The following is a 27,604-nucleotide window of genomic DNA, read 5'->3' as shown; positions in this document are numbered from 1 at the left end:
CAGTAATAAATATCAATGTACTACTAACTAAATGTGACTACATGAGGTGGTATTCATGACTTAATTGTATAAAGACACTCAGTAGTAGTTGTTTTACATTCAAACATTTATTTGTTTTTACAGGGGTGGTCCAGTTCAATTTTTACAACAATTTTTAACTTTTCCTGTAATCTTTCTCCTGAGAATAACTGTGAATCACATGAATGTCTGAGAACTGGCTCCATAGTCCATCAGACTCTGCCTGGTCTATTACTGTGCTCATTCTGGTGGATCTGAAACAGCCGAAGTTGAAATGCAAAAACACCAAGTAAAAAATAAAATAGATGCTTAAAATGCCATAGAAAATGTTCATGTATTCAAGTACTGAAAATCATCAGGTTGCAGTTTAGCCAACATTTTAGATGCCTGGAAGTACTCTGGAAAATATTGTCATAGGAAAATAATATCTTGTACTAATAAGCAGTGCAATGAAATATTAAATGTATGTAAACTCCCTAACATTTATCAGTCTAATATCTTGAATGGTCTACCATTACTTAAGCTGTCAGTTAGCTTCACTTTTACATTGTAGTTGCACTTAAATGGTTATAAAGACAGTCTTTTGGTGTAGATGTCAAATAATTTCAAGAAATTTATTTGTTGCTACTAAATTATTGCAATACCTGTAGTTTTTAGACTAAATTCTCTCAAAAGTTTGGCTTAACATTAAACTTTCATACATTTTAGTTTGTGCAAAACAGAAGGATTGGTTTTCAGACACTTTATAATGCAGGGATCACTGAGTAAGGAGAAAATGAATTGATAAGTATTGAAACAACTTTCCATTCTTGCTATTTCACTATTTACTGGAATTGAACATTTAATTTTGTAAGATATTAATTTGTTATCACAACACGAAGTCAACTTTCCCATTACACTTGAGGAATGAAAGTCAAAGCTGATTTGGATAGATCTGTTTTTTCCTTGATACTGATGCAGAGGTTAATAATAGGACCTTCACTAAGCTTCAATACTTCAGTCATTTGTCTGGCAGTTGACTATTTTACAACTATTGTGAATGTCCAAATTTCAGCCATAGGTGACTAAATTGCTTGGCAGGAGCTCCTTATAACCATTATTCAATATTTTGCTTTGTGAGGGTTTGAATTGGATTTGGTTCAGTTTGAGAATCACTAAAATTACTTGTGTTTGGGAAAACTGTTGAAGTTGGCTTGCTGGAATTTTGTCAGTGACAGCTTTTGGAATGTTAAAATTTGTGTATTGTTGGCATGGAGTTTGCCAAGTCAAGAGTCATTTTTCTTATTTGGTAAAAGGCAAAAGTTGTTAAATAACTGCACTGATGGCCATCTGCTCTATCACGTTACCACTTCATTTGGTTCCTATGCTATTTCTCATCTGGCACACTTGGTGCAAGTTTTCCAAAGTTCTTCCTTCAGCCTTTAGTCACTATTTCCACTCTTCTTCCAGGTAACTGTGAAACTAATTCAATCTTTTCTGTTGCACTAGTTACAAAGAGCATTTGACTAAGTGTCCATTCAACCCATCTGTACCTGGCTAATGCTTCCCTCGCTAGCCTTTTGCTCATTCACACTCGAACTAATTTGCAGCAAGTCCTGTTACTTGATGATCTACACAAGCTCTAATCTGATACTGACAGTATTTCTCCTCCTCGTTTTCCTTCACTGCAGGTATTTGAAATTGATTTATTTTGGTTTACATTTTATTTGTGCAGACAATCCATGCATTGTGGGTGTTATCTGTGTTCAACCAACTAGATCATGGGTCCAAGCCACATTCTAAAGACTTGGACACTGTATGTAGACTGATGTTCATGCACAATACAGGAGCACTGTTTTTTGGTTGAGATGTTAGACCAAGGCTTTCATTGCTCTCTGCTGGCATTATTTTGAAGAGAAGTTATCCCTATTGCACTGGCTACCATCTAACCCTCCCTCACCTATACTAAACATTATCTGGCTTATCTTATTGCTTGTGCTTAATGGTTTGCCATATTTTCTAGATATAACAATGACTACACTTCAAAAGTGCTTTATTGGCTGTAAAGTGTTTTGGGATAGTTGTTGCTCTAATCTGACATGGTATGAGAATAGGAAAATGGAAACATTTCATACCTTGAGGTAAAAAATGCTTGCAGGAAAATTGTACACTAGGGGACACAATTATAAGTAGCATCTCTTCTTGCACTGCAAATCAGGTACAATAAACTGTAATTATCAACTATTTGAATACTACAGGAAAAAAATCATAACTATTTCAGTGCTGGAATGTAATAGTGATACTTGTTTTCTTTACAAAGAATGTAATATGAGCAAATCCACATCTCAAGTATGAAACTTGTGTTCATCTGGAGAATCTTTACTTCAAACAATGCTGTTCAACATACTGATGTCTGGTGGTCCAGCCCCAAAGCAGCAACCTGAGCACCACTCCACCCCCAATGCAAAAGACACCTGGAATTTTTCATATGAGCTTTTCTTTCTCCTTTCATTTTTAGGGTGGGTTGTATGCTCATCTGCATTCATGTTTACACCATGAACAAATAACAGATACATGGGCTGGCATGGTTTTTTTTAGTCCTGTTCATCATTATGCCTGTTTGAGGCAGCTATTTTAGACTCTCAATTCAGGGAAGGTCGGGAAAAAAAGGCTTGGGTAAGCCATGTAATTTTTGAGTTCTCAAAGAGTTCATCCTAAAAATGTAGAAATGAAGACACTGGTGTCAATATTAAGGGTAGCGTGCCACCAGTGATTTGGAAAATACAGTATCTGCAAAAGGAAGAACAAGTTTCAATCAGTGAGGTCTCGGAGCACATAGAGTATGGTAATCTAAATAAGGTAGGTGTTTGGCTCACGCCCCTTTGTGTTTAGCAAAAAGGTTAACCTTTAAGAATTGAAATCCAGCTATTATCACTAGGTGAGTTTTGAAACAGAAGATAGAACATTACAGCACAGTACAGGCCCTTTGGCCCACAATGTTGTGTCAACATTTTATCCTGCTCAAATATCTAACCCTTCCCTCCCACATAGCCCTCCATTTTTCTATCATTCATGTGGCTATCTGAGAGTCTCTTAAATATCCCTAATGTATCTGCCCTCACAACTTCTGCTGGCAGTGCATTCCACGCACCCACCACTCTGGGAAAAAAAATTACCTCTGACAACCCCCCTTATATCTTCCTCCAATCACCTTATATTTATGCCCTCTTGTGTTAGCCATTTGCACCCTGGGAAAAAGTCTCTGTCCACTCGATCTGTGCCTCTTATCATCTTGTACACCTCTATCAAGTCACCTCTCATCCTCCTCCTCTCCAAAGAGAAAAGGCCAGCTTACTCAACCTATCCTCATAAGATATGTTCTCCAATCCAGGCAGCATCCTGGTAAGTCGCCTCTGCACCCTCTCTAAAGCTTCCACATCCTTCCTATAATGAGGCGACCAGAACTGAACACAGTACTCCAAGTGTGGTCTAACTAGAGTTCTATAGAGCTGCAACATTACCTCATGGCTCCTGAACTCAATACCCCAACTAATGAAGGCCAACACACCATATGCCTTCTTAGCAATCCTATCAACCTGCACTGCAACCTTGAGGGATCTATGGAGTGGACCCCAAGATCCCTCTGTTCCTCCACACTGCAAAGAGCCCTGCCATTAACCTTGAATTCTGCTTTCAAATTCAATCTTCCACTTCACACTTTTCCGGGTTGAACTCCATCTGCCACTTCTCAGCCCAGGTCTGCATCCTATTAATGTCTTGTTGTAATCTACTGCAACCTTCTACACTATCCACACCACCGCCAACCTTTGTGTCATCAGCAAACATACTAACCCACCCTTCCACATCCTCACCCAATCTTTTCCATTTTCACTGCCCAGTTATTTCCCTCGCCCTGGATATTCCCCTCAAGATCTTTTTAGTAGTCTTCCAAGAACAAATTTTTGGTCACTTTAAAAAGTCTTTTGATTTGGTACCCATTTTCACCTCAAATCTCTACATTGCTTTTTCTACCATAAAGGCTAGTAATAAATTCAAGATTCTTGTTAGTTGTCTGTGGGAGCAATCTGTAAAATGTGTAGTTTTTTTTAAACTTACTTCTCCTGGGTGTATGGTACACTCCAAGGGTTTGTCCACTTCTGCTAAATATGGATATATGTCAAGCATCCATGATAGTGTGGTCCTGTTTGGATGAAACTCTGGTGTTTTGTCTGGTGGATAAAGAAACCAGCGCTGGCCAAAACATTTAAAAAGAATTAGAGAACCAATGTACTGATCTAGAATACAATTATTTGCTATTTTTCTGCATTCACTTTAATGTAACCCTTTAAAATAATTTGCTCTAATAGAAACTGTTCAATATCTTAAGTTTCACATCATAATCAACTGTTGGAACAATGCTGTATTCTGTTTAAAAAGGTGCTCAAAACTGCACACAGTTTTAAATCTGTGGCCCAACCACGGCCTTATACAAATGTTGCTTTGTACATAAATAGCATTTTGGGTTTTTTTTTCATAAGTCACTTTATAAACATGCATTTGAACACTGGAGTCTCTGTTTTCTCTCTTGTTCTCCATCATCCTTACATTAAACTTCCAATCCTCATTTTTACTTTACAATGCATCACCTCACACTTTTGTAATAAACTATCTGTCATCATTTGTTATTTACAGGCTGTTATGGGCTGGACTGTATAGTCTGGGAGAGTAAAGGAATTCAACAGGAACTTTATACAGGGAATTGTATTTGAAGTAAAAAGTTGCAGAGCTATGGGTAAAGTATTAGACCTAATTCAATAGCTCAAAAGATCTGGTATAGCCATAATGGGCTGATTGATATTACTGATAATATTATGATAATTCTTATTCAGGTGATGAATTTCAGTTCTCAATTCTCACCTTTTGTCCATATATAACCTCAGAATATCCCGCTCCATGCCAGTGAAAAGGCACTCCTGTACCTGCACCTTAAAGGGAGACAACCAGAAAAAAAGCTTAATTACTGTTGTTGCAAATTATAAATAAGAGAATGAGAACAAACATGTTAACAAACCTATTTGTGTTGAACTGATAGCAGATTTTCATGTGCTTCACTATTTTTTCTGGTTATCTTTAGTAGATATGGTAGAATACTACATAATATGAAGATCTTCCTGCTCTCAGGATAGAATCAGTCTTTCAATGGAAGGTATAAATGACTGCAAATCTGCAGAGGTGGTTAGGCATCCTAATTAAAGGTCTGATTTTTTTAAAAATTGTTAAGATACTCCATCCTCATTGAACATTTTCTATCAATGACATTGTTCATATCAGACAACTTGTGCTCTGCTGCCATTGTGAGGAGGAGGGAAAAACTTCCCTCTCGATTTTGTCACCCTTTGTGACTGGTCTTGTGTGTTCACTAAACCACCTTGTTTACGTAGCAATCGTGTCCTGTGTATGTGTGCATGCACGTCTTATAAATGCCATCTATTCTGATCACTGGTGTATTTTTACACTTGTAGAAATGTAACATTACACATTGCTTTTAATGACCATTCAGCAACAAATTTGAATACTTCATAACCAGCCCTGTTGAAGCTATGGCCTAACCTGCTATCCCAAAGCTGTAAGCTCCTTTGGTACCAGGGAGTTGGTATGGAGGCTGGATGTATGTTCTGAAGAGGGAGTCCCACTCTGTAAAATTGTTATCTCCAAAAAAGTACAGTGTATCTGTTCAAACAAAATAAAAAGACACATACAGTTTTAGTAGCTCATGAGACCAGGCTTCAATCCCACTGCAATAATCCATTCAGCTAACTAGCTTACAAAGAAGAATTCATGGAAACATCATAATTTAGTTTGAAAAAATGCTTGCATCACTAGGTACTTTCTAGGCTGGAGACTGATTACAAATAGCTTCAGTTCAGTTTCGCCTGTGGCAGTAAGTGCCTAATTTTGACCAGTTGTAGTGCCTCCCCAAAAAAAAGTCAGAAGGGAGTCTCAGCTCAGGCTGTTCTCATTTTCAATTTCCATCAGTGCTAAATGGTATTGAGTGAGGGTTGGAAGCAGGTAAAAAAAACATGCCTTGATGTGAAACAAAAGTAAATCATTGTGTCTGTTTTTATCTTCTTTTGATATTGTTCTCTTTAAAAGTGGAGTTTAAGTTGACTTGTTATAGTATCAGATGTGAATGCCATTTTATTATTGATTCACTTACTGACACACATTTAAACAGTTTTGGAACTGTTAACTGCATTAACAGAAAACAGTCTATTTTAACAGAAAGCTTCAACTTTTTCACCTAATATTTTCTACATTGCTGCTTCAGTATCCCTCATAAGTAAACTCTGCACAAATGGTTAGGTTTTGGAATCAACAGTATTTTAGCCAGATAAAAAAAACTCACCACTGCCCAAAGAATCCAAAGACTGAGGCTTCATTATGTGCTCAACATATTCTTTAAAAGGAACATCAACTGAGAAAAGGGAATTGATTTAGTTAACAAAATCCAACTGCAGAGGAAAAACAGTTACAGTTAACAGTGCATTGCTTCACCTAGAGTACCAATGCATACATCCTGCATGGTGATGACCTGTGAGTCATTTGCACACTGTGTTCCATTCAGCTAAGCCTTGTGAATAGGACAGAATGAAAGTTGGAGAAATAAACTGGGTCTATTAAATAAGCTGAGTGTAGAGGATGGTGGCCCCAGGTGACGACAAAGGATGTTCTTTGGCTTATTTACATTGATTTTCATGGCAGGTGCAATACTTCCAATGATCCCCAATTTTCTAGTTTTACAATATTGTTTGCATATTGAACAACAGCTAATGTCCCTGCAATCCATTAGCAAGGGTGAATATTTTATGAGGTGGTCGTCACGCAGTTCAAGACAACACAGGCACAGCAAACTGGGTAACTGCCATACAGACAAAATGGAGCAAGCAGGTAGTTCAGGAGCACCCTCTCCCAAAGGGTATATCCTGCTCTCTCACCAGTACAGGCCTTCTCCTGGTTACAAACACCTGACTTATCAACACCCATACGTACGACTGAGCTCCCATAATATTAAATTCAAAAGTCTGACATACGTTTGTTCTTGCAATGGCAGAACTAGGTTCCTCTCTCTGTCCAGTTCTTAGTAATGGTTCTTTCTCATCAATCTTATGTACTTTTGATGCCATTCATTACAATGCTGATTTTTCTATATTTTCTGATTTATGGACAAGGTTGGTGTCATGACAACAACCTTTCCCTCCATGTCAACAAAACTAAAGAGCTGGTCATTGACTTCAGGAAAGGGGGCAGTGTACATTCACCTGTCTATATCAGTGGTGCTGAGGTCGAGAGGGTTGACAGCTTCAAGTTCCTGGGAGTGAACATCACCAACAACTTGTCCTGGACAAACCACGTGGATGCCATGGCCAAGAAAGCTCACCAGCGCCTCTACTTCCTCAGGAGGCTAAAGAAATTTGGTTTGTCCCCTTTGACTCTCACCAACTTTTACCGATGCACCACAGAAAGCATCCTATCAGGATGTATCATGGCTTGGTATGGCAACTGCTCTGCCCAAGACCACAAGAAGCTGCAGAGTTGTGGGCCCAGCGCATCACGGACATCAGTCTCCCCTCCTTGGACTCTGTCTTTACCTCTCGTTGTCTTGATGAAGCATAATCAAAGACCCCACCCACCCAGGACATTCTCTCTTCTCTACTCTTCCATCGGGTAGAAGATACAGGTGCCTGAGGGCACGTACCACCAGACTTAAGGACAGCTTCTACCCCACTGCGATAAGACTATTGAACAGTTCCCTTATACAATGAGATGAACTATGACCTATGACCTCACGATCTACCTTGTTGTGACCTTGCACCTTATTGTACTGCACTTTCTCTGTAGCTGTGACACTTTACTCTGTACTGTTATTTTTTTTTAACCTGTACTACATCAATGCGCTCTGTACTAACTTGACGTAACTGCACTGTGTAATGAATTGACCTGTAAGATCAGTTTGTAAGACAAGTTTTTCACTGTACCTCGGTACAAGTGACAATAATAAACCAATACCAATATCTGTAAAACAGAGCCTGTTCATTACCCGGGGATGGCCCGTCTTAGGTTTTGAATGCCGTTGCAGAAGGTGGTTCCCTGGGAAGTGTAGCCACAGTCAAGAGCATCGCACCATGGATAGCAGAATTGAACAAGGCATGAGAAGAAGGTCTAAACAGCAATGGGTACAGGACATTCTATCGCTCTAAAGAAACTGACAGAAGAAGTTTCTGTGGTCACAGGACTAATTCCAGGATGGTATGTTGCTTCCTTGATGCTTGGGTGCCAATATCAGCAAGCAGCTGCAGTGCATTCTGAAGGGGGAGAGTAAACAGCTAGAGTCCATGGTCTGTATTGGTACTAAAAACATAGGTAGATTTAGGGATGATGTCCTGATGTATTTCAGTGAGTTAGGAAAGAGATTTAAGAAGCACGAGTTCAAAGGTAACAACCCCCAAGTTCTTCACAGTGCCTGATGTCAGCGAGTACAGAAATATGAGGATGCTGAAGTGATGCAGTACTGAAGAGATGGTGTACAAGGGAGGGCTTTTGGATTTTGAAGCACTGTGTTTGGTTGTGGGGAAGGTGTGATCTGTATAGGCTGGATAGGGAAGCATCTCAACAGGGCCCAGACCAATATTCTTATGGGCAGGATTGCTATTGCTGTAGGAGAGTGTTAAACTAGTTCGGCAATGGGATGGGAAGCTGAGTTTAGATTCAACAATGGAGAAAGACAAAACTGGAAATGGTGGACAGAAAATTAGTAACAGTTTGGAAGTCAGAATAAACAAAGGTTGGAAAATAGCCAAAAACAGTATCAGGCTCTGCTTGATGCATTGGAAGAATGATATGTTCGCTGAACTGAACACATTGAAAGAATGATATTTTAGCTATTATCAAAAAGAGCAGCAGGACTGACAGAGAGACAGACAAGTTTGCAGGTGATTAAAAAATTGGTTGTGCTGTCGACCTGGAGGAGGAAGACTTTACATTGCAAGAAGTTACAGATGGTTTGATCAGCTGGGCAGAAAGTACTGCCTATGATGCTCACCACATTGCATATGCTCCCATCTTATCACCTCTACAGAGAAGGTTACAACAATGTTGCCAAGACTAGAACATTTTAGATATGAAGAAAGAATGGCTAAGATAGGATTATTTTCTTTGGAACAGAAGAGAATGAGGGAGAGTTCATTGGGGCGTATAAAGTTATGATTGGTCTAGATACAGTAAATAGTAAAGATATTTTTCTAAGCAGGTTAGCCAATCACTCGACATGTACATTTAAATTACTTGTCAGAAGGATTAGAGAGAAGGTAAAGAAGTTTTTCACCCAGTGTGTGGTGTAGGATTTGGAACACATTATTGTAAGATGGAAACCCTTACATTTGAAGAGAAATTGTTTGTGCATTTGAAGAACTGTAACCCGCAGGGATATAGACCTATTGTTGGTAGGTGGCAACAGACTAGATAGCTATTTTTTTTTAAAACTGGCATGAACATGGCTTCATAGAATTATACCACATGGAAACAGACCCTTTGGCCCAACTCGTCCATTCTAACCAAGTTGTCTACCTAAGCTAGTCCCATATCCCTCTAAACCCTTCCTATCCATGTACCTGTCTAAATGTCTTTTAAATGTTAAAATTATACTTGCCTCTACAGCTTCCTCTGACGCTCTGACAGCTTGTTCTACATATATACCCCTCAGGTCCCTTTTATATCTTTCCCCTCTCACCTCAAGCCCATGTCCTTCAGTTTTAGATTCCCCTATCCTGGGGAAAAAGACTGACCTCCTCTCCTCCTGTGTTGTATGTTTGTTTTTCTACATACTGCATAGCATGGATGTTCATAGAATCTCAGGAATTTATAGCATAGGAGTCTGTTTGGTCTATTCTGTTCACAAGAGTCATAAAGGGACTTTTTTTTGTCTCATCCCATGTTCTAGCTACTGGTCCATGGCTTTACAAATTACAGCATGTCAAGTGCCACACTATTAACCTCAATTAACCTTTAATTGAGACATTTTACAGAATCCCAATAGCCCTCTGTTATAATGGCCAGGCAGGGGTAGGACATGATTAGGTGAATGAACCCATAGGATTATATTTATCCAACTAAACATTAGGGAATGCGTTTACTAAAAGTACCTTTCTGATAGGAGTAAGTGTTTGCTGTGCTCAGTCTCACCAACCGATTTCCAAACTCCTGCAGAAGCCTTTGCTTAGAGCAGAGAGCCCTGAATTGCTAAAAAATATAAACACACAAAATGCTTAGCCACAGTTTTGCATTCAGGGAGGCTGTATCATTCATTTTATCCAGATGGTAGTTTGCATTATTAACGTCTGCTGTTGGCTTAATAATGCCATTCCTATTTTTCAACACTACAGGGCATGTGGAACAATAGATTGGCTTGGGAAAGAATAACAAGGCTACAATTTGTTTCAAAAAGTGAACACTGATAATATCATGATGACTGAGTTTGAGATTAAAAGTTAAACACAAGATTAAATTAGAACCTTGATATCTAGTACACAATGAGATGACAATAGTATGTGCAATTACATGCGTTTTTGGTAGCATAGCAAGTGGGTAGCGTTGGCCTGGCTCTGACTGCATCTTGAATGAGTCCTAGGAAAGTGTTTGCCATTTTCTTGAAAACCCAAGAAAAAAACTCCCATTACTGTTTTAGAGAAGCCAACTTTTCAGGACATCATGGGAAGTATAGGGAAATGCTTCTGTAGGTTCCAATAGGTTGTGTGAACATTAAAGAATCTGAAGTGTACAACAGCCAATGTTTGTCCCAAAACCAACACCAGAAAGAGCAGAATGACTGATCACTGTTTTCACTGACAATAATGACATTTTCTGGCACACAACATGATTATCATGTTCACATACAGAACCATGATTGTATTTAAAAGATAATTGTAATATATGAAGTAGTTTAGGAAATTTCTAAGAGTTTTTATGTCCACACAGCACAAATGCAACTTCTTTATTTTCTTCCAGGAAGAGAAGAAAGTTTGGGTAGAATATTATTGTTGCAATTTAAAAATAAGACATGCTGGAAGCACCCAGCAGGTCAAGCATCATCAATGGGGACAGAAACAGAGTCAACATTTTGGGTCTTGGACCCTTCAGCAGAACTGGATTTAAGACAGCCCATTTGTGAATTTTAAATCACCAATTTGGGAGACAAGGTAATACACCACACTGACATGAAGCTACATCAGTTATATACCATTTCAGCAATTGACATAACAATTTTCTCAATTGCCAAGATACCAATGAACTGGAGAACAACGCCAACGTAAGAGGGAAGAATGCTGCTTGACTGTATTTGGAAAAAGCCCCCTACAAATTGAAAGAACAGTATTCAGGAGAGCAGATATCAATTCTTCAAAGAAGGGATTTTCCTGTCATCAGCTAGGCCTTGTGCCAGAAGTACTTGTTGGGCCTTGGGCAGAAGATGCAACTAGTTCTGGGCAACACCCTTCAGGAAATATGCAAGGGGGACTAGAAGAGGTTTTCTAAACAATGGGACTGGAAAAGATGGGTTGTTCCTACAACCAAGGAGGTTGACAAATGTTCAATATCATGAACAGTTTTGATGGAGTAAATAGGAAAGGACTGTTTCCAGTGACACATGCATCAGTATTTGGAGGGCAAAGATTTAAGGCAAATAGTAAATGGACCAGAAGCAACATGAAAAAAACCCTTTCTCAACCAAATTACTCATTTTCCGAGAACGCATATGGACATATAAAACATGAAATATAATAGAATACAGCAAAATGCAGCCAGATTGCTTTTCATTCAGTTATGTTTGCTCAGAAAATAGCACATTGAATGTCACTCACCTCATTCTGCGTGAGTCCTCGAAAAATAACTGGCTTTGAATATGCGTACCTGTAAGGCGTGGACATATTAAGTTTACTTTTTTGCTTTATGATGATATCGTACAAACATTTTACCTCTTTGGCTGCTATGTACGAGAAGGGATGGGAAGGATGTCTGAAGTTTAAAAATCAATGCTCCAATTAATTTAAATTGTTGATACTAACTGAGATTCTTGCACTTGGAATTTACTGACCAATGAGGTGGCAGTAGCAAGAGTATCTATTTTCAAATATAGAGGCTACAAAATTGAAGCACAAGAAACCAGGAATTGTTCCAAGGACCCACTCAGTCCTTTCCTCCATTTCACAAATAAAACTGATTTTGCCAAGTTCAAATCATTGTCCAGGCTTTTAGATACATTGCGTACTATTCCCTGAGAAAACATCTGCTGCAATGGTGATAATGGCAACAACTGCCATCAGTTCGATTGTTATGTCCCTAATCTGTCATTGGTGAAATTATGGCAAAGTTTTCTGGAGAACAAATTGAACCATATCACTGCAAGTTAAAAGTAACCTGGTTGATGACCAATATATTGATCTTGTCAATAATTGCATGTCAAAGACATTTCTCACGTTTTCACTCTTCAAAGGATCTTGTTTAAACTATTACCTTGATTCCTGATGAACACAAAATATTTGTGCTTACTTGAATTACTAGGATGACTCATTAGGTAATTCAACAAAAGAACAACTTTTAAGAACATATGCTATAGGAGCAGGAATGAGCCATTTGGTCCCTCAGTCCTGTTCTGCCATTCAACAAATTGATGCTGATCCTTTACCCCAACACCATTGTCCTGCCATATTCCCATTTGTCCTAATGGCTCCAATATCCAAAAATCTATCCTTCTCAGAAATTAAAGACTGAGCTTCGACAGTAGAGAACTTCAATGATTCATGAGCCTCTGGATAAAGAAATTTCTTTTTATTTCAATCCTAGAATGGCTGATCCCTTGTTTTGTGACAGCGATCGAAGTTCTGGACATCCAGACACTGGACACACCTTCTCTGCATCCACCCTTTGGAGCCCTCAAAGAAGTTTATAAGTTCCAATGAGATCACCCCTCATTCTAGTCTGTTCAACCTCTCCTCTTGCAGCACACCTGCCATCCCAGAAACCAATGTATTGAATCTTTGTTGCACTCCTTCACTGGCAAGCATAAACTCTCCTTTAGATAAAGAAACCTAACCTGTTCACAAAACTTCAGGTGCAGTCTCACCAAAGCCCTATTCAATTGCAATAAGATAACGTTACTCTTGTATTCATATCCTCTAGTAATAAAGGCCAACGTATCATTTGTCATCCTAACTGACAGCTGCTACCATACATTAGCTTTTAATGACCCAAGTATATGGACATCCAGGTCCCTTTGAACATCAATACTTCCCAATCTCTCATTATTTCAAAAGAACATCAATTCTGGTTTTTCTACCAAAGTTGATAACTTCACATTTTTCCACAGTGGGCAACAACATGGCAGATGGTATACATTCATTCATCTTTTCTATATCCTCTTGAAGCCTCTCATCCGTACTCCCATTCCCATTTGGTTTCAGATCATCAGCAAACTTGGAAATGCCACATTTTTTCCCCTTAGCAAATTATTGGTGAAGCTTGTAAAGTTGGGGCCCAAACGCTGATCCCTGCAGTACTTCTCTCGTCACATCCTGCCAACCTAAAAAGAACCAGTTATTCCTATGATTTATTTTCTATATATTAATCAACTCTAAATCTACACTAATTCATTATCCCCAATCCCACGTGCTCTAACCTTGTTCAGCAACAGCCACTACAGACCTTATCAAAAGCTTTCTGAAAAATCGATATGCACCATGTCCACTGATCCCCCTTCATATATCTAACCAGATACCTCCTCAGAGAACTTCAGCAGATCAATCAAACATGATTCCCCTTTCATAATTCCATGTTGACTCTTTCCAGGCATATTATCATTTTAGTATATGTCGATATGACATCCTTTATTATAGATTTCACCATTTTCCAAACTACTGAGGTCAGTCTAACAGGTTGTTTGTTCTCTGTTTACTCTCTCCATCCTTTCTTAAATGATGGGCTCATATTTGCTACCCTCCAATCTGCAGGAACCAGAACCTATAAAATTTTATAAGATAATAACCTGAGCATCCACTATCTCCATAGTCATCTCTTTCAAACACTGATGTAGATCATTAGTGCTCAGTTTTTAGTTGTATTTCTTCATTAATATTAATTCTTCACTTGCACTGGACCTTGGTTCTCCAGTATTTCTGGGAGATTTTTTTGTGTCTTCTTCCATTGAAGACAGACAAAGTATTTGTTTAACTCCTCTGTCATTTCCCATTATAAGTTCTCCATTCTTTGTCTGTAAGGGACTCACATTTACCCTCGCTAGTATTTTCCTTTTTACATATGCATACTAGCTGCTAGTCTTTTTTAATGCTTCTTTGCCTGTTTATTTTCATATTCTTGATTTCCCTTTACCAAATTTCTTGATCAATCTTTGTTGAATTCTAAAACACTCCTAATCCTCAGATTCACTGTTTCTTCTGTCAATTTAATGCACCTTTTCTCCTATAATCTACAGTTGGACCAATTTTGTCCTAGAGGAATATATATTTGCTGTAAATCATGTAGCAGATGACTTGCCATTGTTTGTCCACTCTTATACCCTTTAATATAGTTTCCCACACTACCCTAGCCAAACTGCCCCTCATACCTTCCTGGATTTCAGATTGAACTATATCACTTTTGAACTTAAATGTTAAACTCTATAATATTATGGACACTCTTTCCTAGGACCCTCTTTACAACAAGACAATTGATCAACTTTTTCTTATTTGAATGGTATTTAATCTAAAATAACCTGTTCTTTAATTGGTTCCTCAACATACGGATCTAGAAATTCAGGAATTCCTCCACTGCATTGTTAGTACTAATTTGATTTGCCCAGTCTACATGTAGCCAAAAGATCCTACGATCATTGTATTACATTTGTTACATGCACCTCTAATTTTCCTATTTACAACATGCTCTACATCATTTCTTCTATTTGGAACCCTGTTAACAACTCCCACTGATTTTTATTGCCCTTACTGTTCCTTAGTTCCACCCAGATTGATAAATAACTGCTAGCACAAGGACAATAGTCAGTGATGAGGGCTTTATATGGATTTGTGGAGATGTGAGCATCTCATAAAACTTCAGACTACTTTGGAAGTTGGCAATTCTAATCAAGAGAAAAAAAACTGGCCTGTAGCTGGCTTAGATTGAATACCAATAATTAAATGTTAATTTCAGTCAATAAGCAAAAGTCAGTCTATGGCCTGCACCAAGATTCCCAACTCTGGGGAATAAAACAAGTTATTTCCTCAAAAATTTGTCCATAAATCATACTGTTGCCAAGCCTTTAATGCAATTATTTTGCAGCCTAGGCGACACTGGCATAAAGAATTGCTTAAATTCAGAAAACTTTATTACTATAGGTTTCAATGGGAATTCGCTAAGATAATCACTTTCTGTTTTCAGCAGAATGATGATAATGCAAGATATAAATTCCAGGAAATTGAAGTAGCTCAAGTCCCTCATGTATAATGCCCTGGAATATTGATAACAGTGTATACTGTACGTATGCCAGTACTATATTTTCATCAGTTTCGAGGTCAATAAGATTGAGATGCCTGGAGCATATCAGGCAATAGAGCCAAGCTTCAATGTGATCCAATCCTTAGTCCAGGAGGGGAGAAGGTGGAAAAGTGTGCTACAGCTGATTGTAAAAACATACCGGTGAACAAATTCAGAATAAGTCAAAGAGTCTCTCACTTCCACATTGCATGATCCGTTGCCAACCATCTGCATGGAGTGATCTGTATGCCTGCAAAAATTGAGATGTAAAAATGTCACTGAACATTTCAATTGGCAATTGTGATTAAAATATTCAAAACATCAGTCCACAAGACTGCAATATCATTTGGATTCACCTACCAAAGAACCATGGTTTTCGAATATCTCAGAACATGAATGTAATTATAACTGTCTTTCTTAGATATTCAAGAATCTCAAGTCACAAGTGGTTTTCATGTGACACCCAAACCTCAAAATCAAATCTGGGGCAAATTAACTTACTGCCAAATATATACATTTTAAAAAGCTATTCACATGAATATGCAGTCTATTGAATACATTTCTGTTATTTAACAGAAGTGTACACGTATAATTCATTCAGCCCAGGGGACTGGAACTATTTTCCTATGATCAGTCAAGTTTCCTGAATGCCACAGGCAAGGTATTCAAAGCAGCATTATGTAATAATCTGTCAGAGAACTGGTTCACATTTCTAGAATTGTGACTCACTGCTGCTGTGTAAAAATAAACTTAACGTTAACAGTCTGAAAGGTGCCAAAACATTTTGTTCCAAAAGCAGACCAAGTTTCTGATTGCTCTTTTATAAATGTACAAAATCCCATGACGTTATTTCGAAGGGGAGTTTTTCCCTAAACTTTATCAAACTCACCAAACTTTATCCCACATTCAACATAACTAAAACTGATTATTTGACATTATCATGTGTTATTTGTGGGAAATTGTATGTGAATTGACTGGAACATTTTCTTTAGAATAACAATCAAAAAAACTGCAGGTGCTGGAAATCTGAAATAAAAACAGAAAATGCTGGAAACATTCAGCATTTGGGGGAGCACCTGTGGAAAGAGAAACAGAATTAACATATCAGATCAAAGACCCTTTGACAACTCAGAATAACAGTGTCTGTTCTTCAAAAGTCCTTCACAGACTCTGTTTTGAGATATGTTGAAAGGGAAGTGAAGGAGGGACTATATTAATGCAAGTATTTTATTTTTCTTCCTTCATAATCCATTTTTCTTTTTCATCATTAGTTTTAAAGCACACATTGTTTTTCTGCTCCTCACCCCTTTTTAAAATCTTAGTTCAACATATATTCTCCAGTGTTCAATCTATTCACACTCTAATCTCTTGCAATTTTGATTACATAATTGAATTTATTAGGACAAAGTTCAATCAATTTGGTATAAAAATGACATTTTAATCTGTTGACATCAAATGTGGCTGAACAGTTCTTACACTACTACTCAAACCCAAACCTCAGTCTTTGCAGTTCTCTGCTCCTGACTACTTTCATATCTAATATGATAATACAACTTGTATTTAACATATCAAAACATCTTGAGCGTCTTTAGAGGAGTGTTAACAAACACAATCTGATACTGACTCACATCAGTGACTCACGTTTTAGGACAGTTGATTAAAAAGGGATGTTTTAAGCATGGTCTTACAAGGTAACAGACAGTATGAGAAATTGAATTACTGAGCTTAGGGCCTAAAAGGTGCATGCATGGCTGCCAGTGGCAGAATGATAATACACCACATGATTGACCAGTGTGTCTACTGCAGGTCAGGCTACATGACACCATTAGTGCAAGATAGTGACAGTGAAAGTTACACAAACACAGGAACATATGAACAGGGACAGACCATTCATCCCTTTGAACTAGTGACACCATTGCACTAAATCATGGGTGATCTGTGCTTTTACTCCATTTACCCATTTTTGTTCCTTAGCACTCAAAACTCTTGTTTTAAAACATTTATACATCTCTTTGAAATTCTCAACTGATCTAACATCAAAAGTTTTCTTTGGGTTGGAGAAAGTATTTCTCATTTCCAATATTAACAATGTGTGTTAATCTAGCATCTTTAATGTAGTAAAATGTTCCAAATTGCTTCACAAAAATTTTATCAAACAGAATTTGACACTAAGCTACACCATAAAGATACGTGATCAAAAGCTTGATCAAACAAATAGGTTTTAGGGTCTACCTGGGGAGTGGAAGAGGGGTGCATTGACAGCAAATTCCAGAGCTCAGGGCCCAGCAGCTGAAGGCATTGCCACAGTAGCTGGCAGAGATACTTCACAGCTCGAGCAATTTGGGTTCAATCCTGACCTCTGGTGCTGTCTAGGTGGAGTCTGCACAATCTTCCTGTGATAACAAAGGTTTCCTCTGGGTGCTCAGGTTTTGTCCCACATCCCAAAGATATGTGGGTTGGTCGGTTAATTTGCCATTGTAAACTGCCCCCAGACTGTAGGTCACTGGTAGAACCTGAGGGAAGTCAATGGGAATGTGAGGAGAATAAAATGAAACTAGTGTAAGTGGCTGCTTGATGGTCACTGCAGACTCAGTAGGCCAAAGGCTTGTTTCTGTGCTGGATGACTCCATAATTAGTAGGTGTGATTAAGATTGTGAATGCACACATCCACAGGAAGTCTGCTAAGTCTAGAACTGAGGAGCTAATATTGCAGAGGATCAGGAAGCTGGTACAGATTACAGAGACACAGAGAGAGAAGCCCAAGGAGGGATCTGAAGGCAAGGTGACAATTTTATGATGGAAGCATTGCCAGAGTAGGATTCAATAAGATGTTATGTAAACTAAGGTAAAGACAACAGAATTTTGGATAACCTCAAGCATTTCAGAACTTGGAAGATTGGAGATCCATCATGAAACCACTGGAATAGTAGAATCTATTGATAAAGGGATGGATAAGTGGTTCAGCTGAAGATGAGCTGTGGCAGGGATAGAGACAAGGTTATAAGGGCAAATCTTAATGATGAGTACTGCCCTAGTTTAATTGTGATATTGCAGAACTGTGGCTTCCCTCTTCACTGACTTTTGCAAATTATTACAATTAATAGCAAGAAAATATTACGTTTCTTTACTTTTGCAAATTGTCCACAACTCCACCACAAATGTTTGGAAATCATCCCACAATTTAGGTATGGCCTTTAATGACGAGAGTTTAAGTTGATAGCTCAGCTCAGCATTGTAAGTGATCCTGTACAGCATCAGTGGATGGATCCACTTACAAGAGACTGGAGTCTGTTGTGGCAACTAAAGGTAATTACACTGTTCTTTCTTCTTTCGTTGGAAGAACAATTGAAAAACTTTCATGCCTTTCAGAATGTCAGGATCTCCTAAAATGCTTGACAGCCAATGAAACATTTTTGAAGTGCAGATACAGTTTAAATATAGCAAATCCACATAAGGTCCCAGTTTTAGTGGCTTTGTTAAAGGATAGATATTGGTTAGGAATAATTGCCCTGTACAAATTCAAAATAGCCCCTTGAGATATTTTACATTCACCTGGAAGAGCAAGCAGGGCCTCAATTTACACAGCTCATCTGAAATGCTGGACCTCTGACAGTGTAGCATTCCTTCTGTAATGCAGATGTTACAACCAATGTGTATGAAGCAAGCTCCCACAAACTGCCAGATAATCAGGATTTTGTGAGAAATAAATATGAACCAGGGTAACATCATAACTTGTTTGCCCTTTTATGTACATCTGAAAGAATTAATGTCTCGTGTTTTCAAAAGACAGCACCTCTGACAGCACACCACATCCAAGATTTGCCTAGATTTTTTGAGTAGGAAAATGAATCCATAACCTTAATCTAGAATTAATCCGTAAAATTAATCCATAAGAGGCAATGCGCTATCCACAATTTCTACTCATCACAATACTGGACATCAGACTGGCAGTGTGTTAATGAGAGGGGTCAAGAATGGTGGTGATTAGCTTACGAAAACATGAAACATTAACTCTGTTTCTATTTCCATAGATGCTTGCTGAGCATTTCCAGCATTTTTTTGTTTTTATTTGAGACTTCCAGCATCTGCAGTTTTCTTTTGATTATTAGTGAATGTATTATTGGCAAATGTATGAAAAAGACATTGTACTTATTCCTTAAATTCTAGTGCTGCATGAACAGAGATGCATACTGATCGGGTCCACAGGATTCTTGAGCGGGAGGGAGAGCAGCCAGAAGTTGTGGTCCATGTTGGCACCAACAACATAGGTTATTAAGGGGAATGAGGTCCTGAAGAGCGAGTTCACGGAGCTAGGCAGAAGATTGAGGAACAGAACCTCAAGGGTAGCAACCTCGGGATTGCTGCCGGTGCCACGCGATAGTGAAGGCAGGAATAGGAGGAGGTGGCAGATAAATGCGTGGCTGAGAAGTTGGTGCAGGAGGGAGGGTTTTAGATTTCTGGATCATTGGGATCTCTTCTCAGGAAGGTGGGACCTGTACAGAGAGGACGGGTTACACCTGAACCAGAAGGGGGCCAATATCCTTGCGGCGAGATTTGCTAGGGTGGTTCAGGAGGGTTTGAACTAGTTTGTGAGGGGGAAGGGAACCGGAGGAGTAGGTCAGAGGAAGAAGGGGATGGGGAAAAGTTAGATCAAACAGGTAGAGAGGCTTTGGGGAAGGAGAAGCAGAATACAGGCTATAAAAGTAGTAAGGTAGATGGACTGAAGTGTGTTTACTTAAATGCAAGAAGTGTCAGGAATAAGGGGGATGAACTGAGGGCTTGGATAAGTATGGGGGACTATGATATCGTGGCTATTACTGAGACGTGGCTGACGTCAGGACAGGAGTGGATATTGAATATTCCTGGTTTTCGGTGTTTTAAGAGGGATAGGGAAGGGGGGGGAGAAGAGGAGGAGGGGTGGCGATACTGGTCAGGGACACTGTTATGGCTGTGGAAAAGATGGATGTTGTAGAAGGATCATCTCTAGAGTCCGTATAGGCGGAATTAAGGAACAGGAAGGGAGCAGTTACTCTACTAGGAGTATTCTATAGGCCCCCCAGTAGCGGTAGAGATATAGAGGAGCAGATTGGCAGGCAGTGTTTGGAGAGAAGCAAAAATAACAAGGTTGTTATAATGGGAGACTTCAACTTCCCAAATATAGACTGGAACCTGCTTAGTGCCAAAGGTTTAGATGGGACAGAATTTGTTAAATGTGTCCAGGAGGGATTCCTGACGCAGTATGTTGACAGGCCGACTAGAGGGAATGCCATGTTAGATCTAGTTTTAGGAAATGAACCGGGACAGGTGAAGGATCTATTGGTGGGTGAGCACTTGGGGGACAGTGACCATTGCTCCATAACCTTTAAAACTGTCATGGACAGGGACAGGTGCAGAGAGGACAAGAGGATTTTTAATTGGGGAAGGGCAAACTATGAGGCTATATGGAGAGAACTTGGGAGTGTAAATTGGGATGTCCTTTTTGAAGGAAAATGTACCATGGAGATGTGGTCGATGTTCAGGGATCTTATGCAGGATGTTAGGGATAAATATGTCCCGGTGAGGCAGAGAAGGAATGGCAGGGTGAAGGAACCGTGGATGATGAGAGAGGTGGAACGACTTGTTAGGGAGAAGAAGGTAGCGTACATGAGGTATAAGCTGCAAGGTTCAGACAGGGCCCGTGAGGAATATAGGGTAGCGAGGAAGGAACTTAAGAAAGGGCTGAGGAGAGCTAGAAAGGGACATGAAAAGGCGTTGGCTAGTAGGGTTAAGAAAAATCCCAAGGCCTTTTTCAAGAACGTGAAGGGTAGGAGGATGGCTAACGTAAAGGTAGGTCCAATTAAAGACAAAGGTGGGAGAATGTGCCTGGAGGCGGCAGAAGTGGGAGAAGTTCTCAATGAGTACTTCTCTTCGGTATTCACCCAGGAGAGGGGTCTTGATGACACGGAAGGGAGTGCTGGTAGGGGTAATGTTCTCGAGGTTGTAGATATCAAGAGAGAGGATGTGTTGAAGTTGTTAAATAATATTAAGACAGATAAGTCTCCGGGGCCTGATGGGATTTTCCCCAGGCTGCTTCGAGAGGTTAGGGAGGAGATTGTTGAACCGCTGGTAAGGATCTTTGAGTCCTCGTTGTCCATGGGGATGGTGCCAGAGGATTGGAGGGTTGCAAATGTTGTCCCCTTGTTCAAAAAAGGCAATAGGGATAGTCCAGGGAATTATAGACCGGTGAGTCTCACGTCTGTGATGGGTAAGCTGTTAGAAAGGATTCTAAGGGATAGGATTTATGAACACCTAGAGAATCATGGACTGATTAGGGACAGCCAGCATGGCTTTGTGAAGGGAAGATCTTGCCTCACAAGCCTGATAGAGTTCTTTGAGGAGGTGACTAGGAAGATTGATGAGGGTAGTGCGGTGGATGTGGTCTACATGGATTTTAGTAAGGCGTTTGATAAGGTTCCTCATGGTAGGCTTCTTCAGAAGGTCAGAGGCCAAGGGATCCAGGGAAGCTTGGCTGTGTGGATTAGGAATTGGCTTGCATGTAGAAAGCAGAGGGTTGTGGTGGAAGGAGTGCCCTCGGATTGGAGGGCAGTGACTAGTGGTGTCCCGCAGGGATCGGTTCTGGGACCTCTACTTTTTGTGATATTTATAGATGACTTAGATGAGGGGGTGGAAGGCTAGGTTAGTAAGTTTGCGGATGACACTAAGATCGGCGGTGTTCTGGATTGTATGGAGGGCTGTCGGAGCTTACAGAGGGATATTGATAGGATGCAGAGCTGGGCTGACAAGTGGCAGATGGAGTTCAATCCGGAGAAGTGTGAGGTGGTACACTTTGGAAGGACAAACTCCAGGGCAGAGTACATGGTAAACGGCAAAGTACTTGGCAGTGTGGAGGAGCAGAGGGACCTGGGGGTTCATATTCACAGTTCATTGAAAGTTGCCTCACAGGTGGAAAGAGCAGTTAAGGCGGCCAATGGGATGTTGGCTTTCATAAGTCGCGGGATTGAGTTTAAGAGCCGCGAAGTGATGATGCAGCTTTACAAAACTCTAGTTAGGCCACACTTGGAGTACTGTGTTCAGTTCTGGTCGTCTCATTATAGGAAGGATGTGGAGGCGTTGGAGGGGGTGCAGAGGAGATTTACCAGGACGCTGCCTCGATTAGAGCGTATTGAATATGAGGAAAGGCTTAAGGTGCTAGGGCTTTATTCACTGGAGAGGAGGAGGATGAGAGGAGACATGATAGAGGGTATATAAAATATTGAGAGGAATAGATAGACAGTCAGCGCCTCCTTCCCAGGGCACCAATGCTCAAGACAAGAGGGCATGGCTTTAAGGTTATGGGTGGGAGGTTCAGGGGAGATGTCAGGGGGAGATTTTTCACCCAGAGAGTGGTTGGTGCATGGAATGCACTGTCTGGGGTGGTGGTGGAGGCAGATACATTGGACAGGTTTAAGAGCTTGTTGGATAGGCATATGGAGGAATGTGAGATAGAGAGATATGCGGGAGGAAAGGGTTAGGTAGTGTGAGGGTGCTTTGATGGATGGCACAACATGGTGGGCCGAAGGGCCTGTTTTGTGCTGCATGGTTCTATGGTTCATACTTTCAGTCAGGGCATTGAGGTCCTGTCAGTTCTCTCAAAAAGATTTACTGTAAGGAATCCAATAATGAGGAATTTCAGCTGCAAAGTTCCCTTAGAGAAACTAGGTTTAGTCACCCAGAGAGCAAAGTAGGTTCAGAAAATATCAATACAGAAAATGATAATGAGTTTTGACAGGCTAAATAGAACAGAAGCTGTTCAAGGGCCAAGGGACCAAGATTTAAACTGAAGGCTCAGAGTGGAAATCTCAAAATAGCTGGGGCATTGAAGACAAGAGCAGGGAGGTTACGCTCCAACTTTGCAGAACATTGGTTAGACCTCAGATGGAGTACTGTGTACAATTCTGGTCACCATCCTATAGGAAAGGTGTGATAACAATGGAGAGGGTGCAGAGGAGATTCACCAGGATCTTGCCTGGGATGGAGCATTTCAGTTATGATGAGAGACTGGAGAGGCTAGGTCTGTTTTCCCTGGAGCAGAGGAGGTTAAAAGGGGACAGGATTGAGGTATTATAACAAAAATGAGGGGGATACAGTAGACTGCAGGAAACTTTTCCCCCTTAACAGAGATGAATATAACTAGATGAAATAGATTTAAGGTAAGGGGTAAGAGATTTAGAGCAGATCTGAGGGGTACCTTTTTCACCCAGAGTGTGACGAATACCTGGAACGCAATGCCAGAGAGAGTGCCATAGAGTTATACAGTACGGAAACAGGCCCTTTGGCCCAACTTATCCATGCTGACCAAGATGTATTCCTGAGCTTGTCCCATATCCTTCTAAACCTCTCCTATCCACGTGTCTATCCAAATGTCTTTTAAATGTTGTAAATGTACTCACCTTGGCCCCTTCCTCTGGCAGCTTGTTCCATATACTGACCACCCTCTGAAAAACTTGCCCCTCAGACCCCCTTTAAATCTTTCCCCTCTCACAAACCTGCGCCCTCTAGTTTTAGACTTCTCTATCTTGTGACAATCCATCTTATCTAGACCCCTCATGATCTAATAAACTTGTATAAAGCCTCCTATGCTTGCAGAAAATAGTCCCAGCCTATTCAGTCTTTCCTTATAACTTACGCCCTCCAGTTCCAGCAACATCCTTGTGAATCTTTTCTCCACCCTCTCTAGCTTAATCACATCCTTCCTAAAGCATGGCAACCAGAACTGCATTCAATATTCCAGGTGCATCTCACCAACACCTTATACAGCTATAACATGTCATCCCAACTCTTGTACTCAGTGCCTCGGCTGATGAAGGCAAGCATGCCATACGCCTTCTTCACCACCCTGTCTACCTGTGCCAACACTTTCAGGGAATTATAGAATTGTACCCCTCAGTCTCTCTGTTCTACAACACTCCCTTGGGCCCTGTCATTCACTGTGTATGTCCTGCCCTGGTTTAACTTCTCAAAATGCATCACTTCACACTTGTATGAGTTAAATCTGATCTGCCATTCCTTGGCCCACTTTCTCAGTTGATCTAGATCCTGTTGTAACCTTACACAGCCTTCTTCACTTTCCACAGCTTCACCAATTTTGGTGTCATCTGCAAGCTTACTAATCATGCCAGCTGCAGTCTCATTCAAATTAATATATATGACAAACAGCAGGGAACCCAGCACCTATCCCTGCAGCACACCACTGGTCACTGACCACAGTGGTCCAAGCAGAATTGCTGATAGCATTTAAATAATGTCAAGACGAGCACTTAAATCACCAACGCTTAGAGAACTATGGGCAAAGTGCTGGAAGATGGAATTAATACAGATGGGTGATCAGCATGGACATGGTTGGCCAAATGGCCTGCTTCCACACTGTGTGACTCTATAATGGACTAAAGATACAAGAGGGCTGTATGGAAATACGTTTTTAAAAAATACAGTGGCTGTGATCCAGAACTCAATATCAGTAGGCTGAAACAGAGTTAGACAGTGCTCTCAAAAGGGCAGCAAGGAAAAAGAATCTTCAGGGCTTGGGAACAGCGCGCATGCATTGTGAGGAGGTTCCTTCAGGAAGTCAACACAAGCCTTGATAGGCCAAAGGCCGATTTGGGCACTGGTACAATCCCAAGTGCATATAAAGAATCCCATCGTCATATCTTGGAAGTCCCAGGGGCAATGATTATAATAAGCAACTGAAAATAAAAAAGCCTGCAGATGCTAGAATCCGAAAGAGGAACAGAAAATGCTGGAAACGCTCAGCAAGTCAGGCAGCATTTGTGGAGAGAGAGAAACTCAGACAAACCTGAGGAGTTTAACTCTCTTTGGAGACACAAGAGACTGCAGATGCTGGAAATGTGGAGCAACACACAAATAATGCTGGAGGAACTCAGCAGGTCAGGGAAATAAACAGTCGATGTTTCGGGCCGAGACCCTTCAGGAGTCCTGATCAGAACTCAAGGGTCTCGGCCCGAAATAGTGACTGCCCATTTCCCTCCATAGATGCTGCCTGACCTGCTAAGTTCCTCCAGCACTTTAGACCATAAGACAAAGGAGCAGAAGTCAGCCATTCGGCCCATCAAATCTGCTCTGCCATTCTATCATGAGCTGATCCATTCTCCCATTTAGCCCCACTCTCCCGCCTTCTCACCATAACCTTTGAAGCCCTGGCTACTCAGATGCCTAGCAATCTCTGCCTTAAATACACCCAATGACTTTGCTTCCACAGCCGCCCGTGGCAACAAATTCCACAGATTCACCACTCTCTGGCTAAAGTAATTTCTCCACATCTGTTCTGAATGGGCGCCCTTCAATCCTGAAGTCGTGTCCTTTTATACTAGACTCCCCTAGCATGGAAAACATCTTTGCCACATCTACTCTGTCCAGGCCTTTTAACATTCAAAATGCTTCTATGAGGTCCCCCCTCATTCTTCTGAACTCCAAGCAGTACAGCCCAAGAGCCGTCAAACGTCCCCCGCGTGTTAACCCGCTCATTCCTGGAATCATTCTAGCCAACCATCTCTGAACTCTCTCTAATATCAGCACATCCTTTCTTAAATAAGGAGACCAAACACTGTCTGTGTGTTGCTCCACATTTCCAGCATCTGCAGGCTTCCCTGTGAGACCCTTCATTGGGTGTGGCGCAGCCTCCCCGCACAGGCGCTGCCCGACCCGCCGCGTGTTTCCAGCGACCTGTGCGGGCTCGCTGCGAGCAGACCGGCCGCTAGGTCCCCGCGACCCGCAGTACGGTCCCGACACTGGCGAGAGGCGCCTTTCCACCGCTCCCAAACAGACGGCGACATATGCAGTTCCCAGCTCTCACCAGCCCCCGTCCGTCTGCCCGTCCCCCAGCGAAGCCGCGCCCAGCAGCGCCGAGGCGAGCAGCAGCCGCAGCGCGCACGACTCCATCGCCGCTCTCCCTGAGGACCGGTGTCCCGATGCAGGGCCTCGACCCGAGACGTCGGCGGTCTCTCTCCTCCCGCGGATGCTGCTCGACCCGCTGAGGCCCTCCAGCGGGTTGATTCTCGCTCCGTGAGGACCGGCCGAACGGACGCAAGCCGCGGGATTCAGTCACCCCGGCAACCCGAAAGTACACTTCCCATCAGGCACCGCGCTGAACGGAGTCATATTACGGGAGCCCGTGACCTTCACTGTCGTCCCGCCGTGCCCCGCGCGGTGCAGGGGTCCAGAGCATCATGGGAACTGTAGTCCAGCCTCTCGTTCTTTATGCGATACAATCGCTTCTGAGCAATTTCAAGATCACAAGATCACAAGACAAGGGAGCAGAAGCAGGCCATTCGGCCCATCGAGTCTGCTCCAAGGAAAGGGAAATAGAAATGAGAAATGGGGAATGGGGGGGAGAAAAAAAACTATTCTAATCCCAATTTCCGGCCTTATCCCCATATCCCTTGATATCCTGACTATTTAGATATCTATCTCTCTCCTCCTTGAACGCCCCCACTGATCTAGCCTCCACTGCTGTACGTGGCAAGGAGTTCCACAAATTCACCACCCTCTGGCTAAAGAAATTTTTCCTCATCTCTGTTTTGAAACTGTACCCTCTAATTCTAAGATTGTGCCCTCTGGTCCTGGACTCACCCACCAAGGGAAACAGCCTAGCCACATTTACTCTGTCCTTTCCTATCAATATTTTAAATGTCGCTATGAGGTCCCCGTACTCAAGTTTAGAATCAACTGCATTGTGGGATTGTGGCACATAATTTACACTTATGATTGTGATAGTTTTTTTTTAAAACATTTTTTTATTGGTCACATGTACATCGAAACACAGTGAGATACATCTTTTGCGTAGAGTGTTCTGGGGGCAGCCCGCAAATGTCGCCACACTTCCGGCACCAACATAGCACGCCCATAACTTCCTAACCCGTATGTCTTTGGAATGTGGGAGGAAACCGGAGCACCTGGAGGAAACCCACACAGACACAGGGAGAATATACAAACTCCTTACAGACAGCGGCAGGGATTGAACCTGGGTCGCTGGCGC

General features: G+C 41.2%; 1 protein-coding gene across 3 annotated transcripts; it reads right to left on the bottom strand.

The window, feature by feature from the left end:
- Window positions 1-88: 88 nt before the first annotated feature.
- On the bottom strand, window positions 89-26,682 carry jmjd8 (jumonji domain containing 8). Of its 3 annotated transcripts, none has more exons than XM_052020981.1 (9): window positions 26,423-26,682; window positions 15,734-15,823; window positions 11,910-11,958; window positions 10,197-10,293; window positions 6,404-6,472; window positions 5,608-5,727; window positions 4,915-4,982; window positions 4,114-4,248; window positions 89-2,787 (listed from the first exon to the last, which is right to left on the bottom strand). In XM_052020981.1, the coding sequence occupies exons 1-9, from the start codon at window positions 26,506-26,508 to the stop codon at window positions 2,707-2,709; spliced, it is 795 nt and encodes a 264-aa protein (XP_051876941.1). In that variant the 5' UTR covers window positions 26,509-26,682; the 3' UTR covers window positions 89-2,706. The 3 variants fall into 3 exon arrangements, with proteins under 3 accessions (XP_051876941.1, XP_051876943.1, XP_051876942.1); XM_052020983.1 differs by having other exon boundaries at window positions 4,114-4,226; XM_052020982.1 differs by lacking the exon at window positions 11,910-11,958 and having other exon boundaries at window positions 15,772-15,823.
- Between the last annotated feature and the right edge of the window lie 922 nt (window positions 26,683-27,604).

Source organism: Pristis pectinata, chromosome 8 (genome assembly GCF_009764475.1).
Source record: "Pristis pectinata isolate sPriPec2 chromosome 8, sPriPec2.1.pri, whole genome shotgun sequence".
NCBI lineage: Eukaryota > Metazoa > Chordata > Chondrichthyes > Rhinopristiformes > Pristidae > Pristis > Pristis pectinata.
The sequence above is the reverse complement of the archived record's forward strand: the minus strand, read 5'-3'. Positions and strand labels throughout refer to the sequence as shown.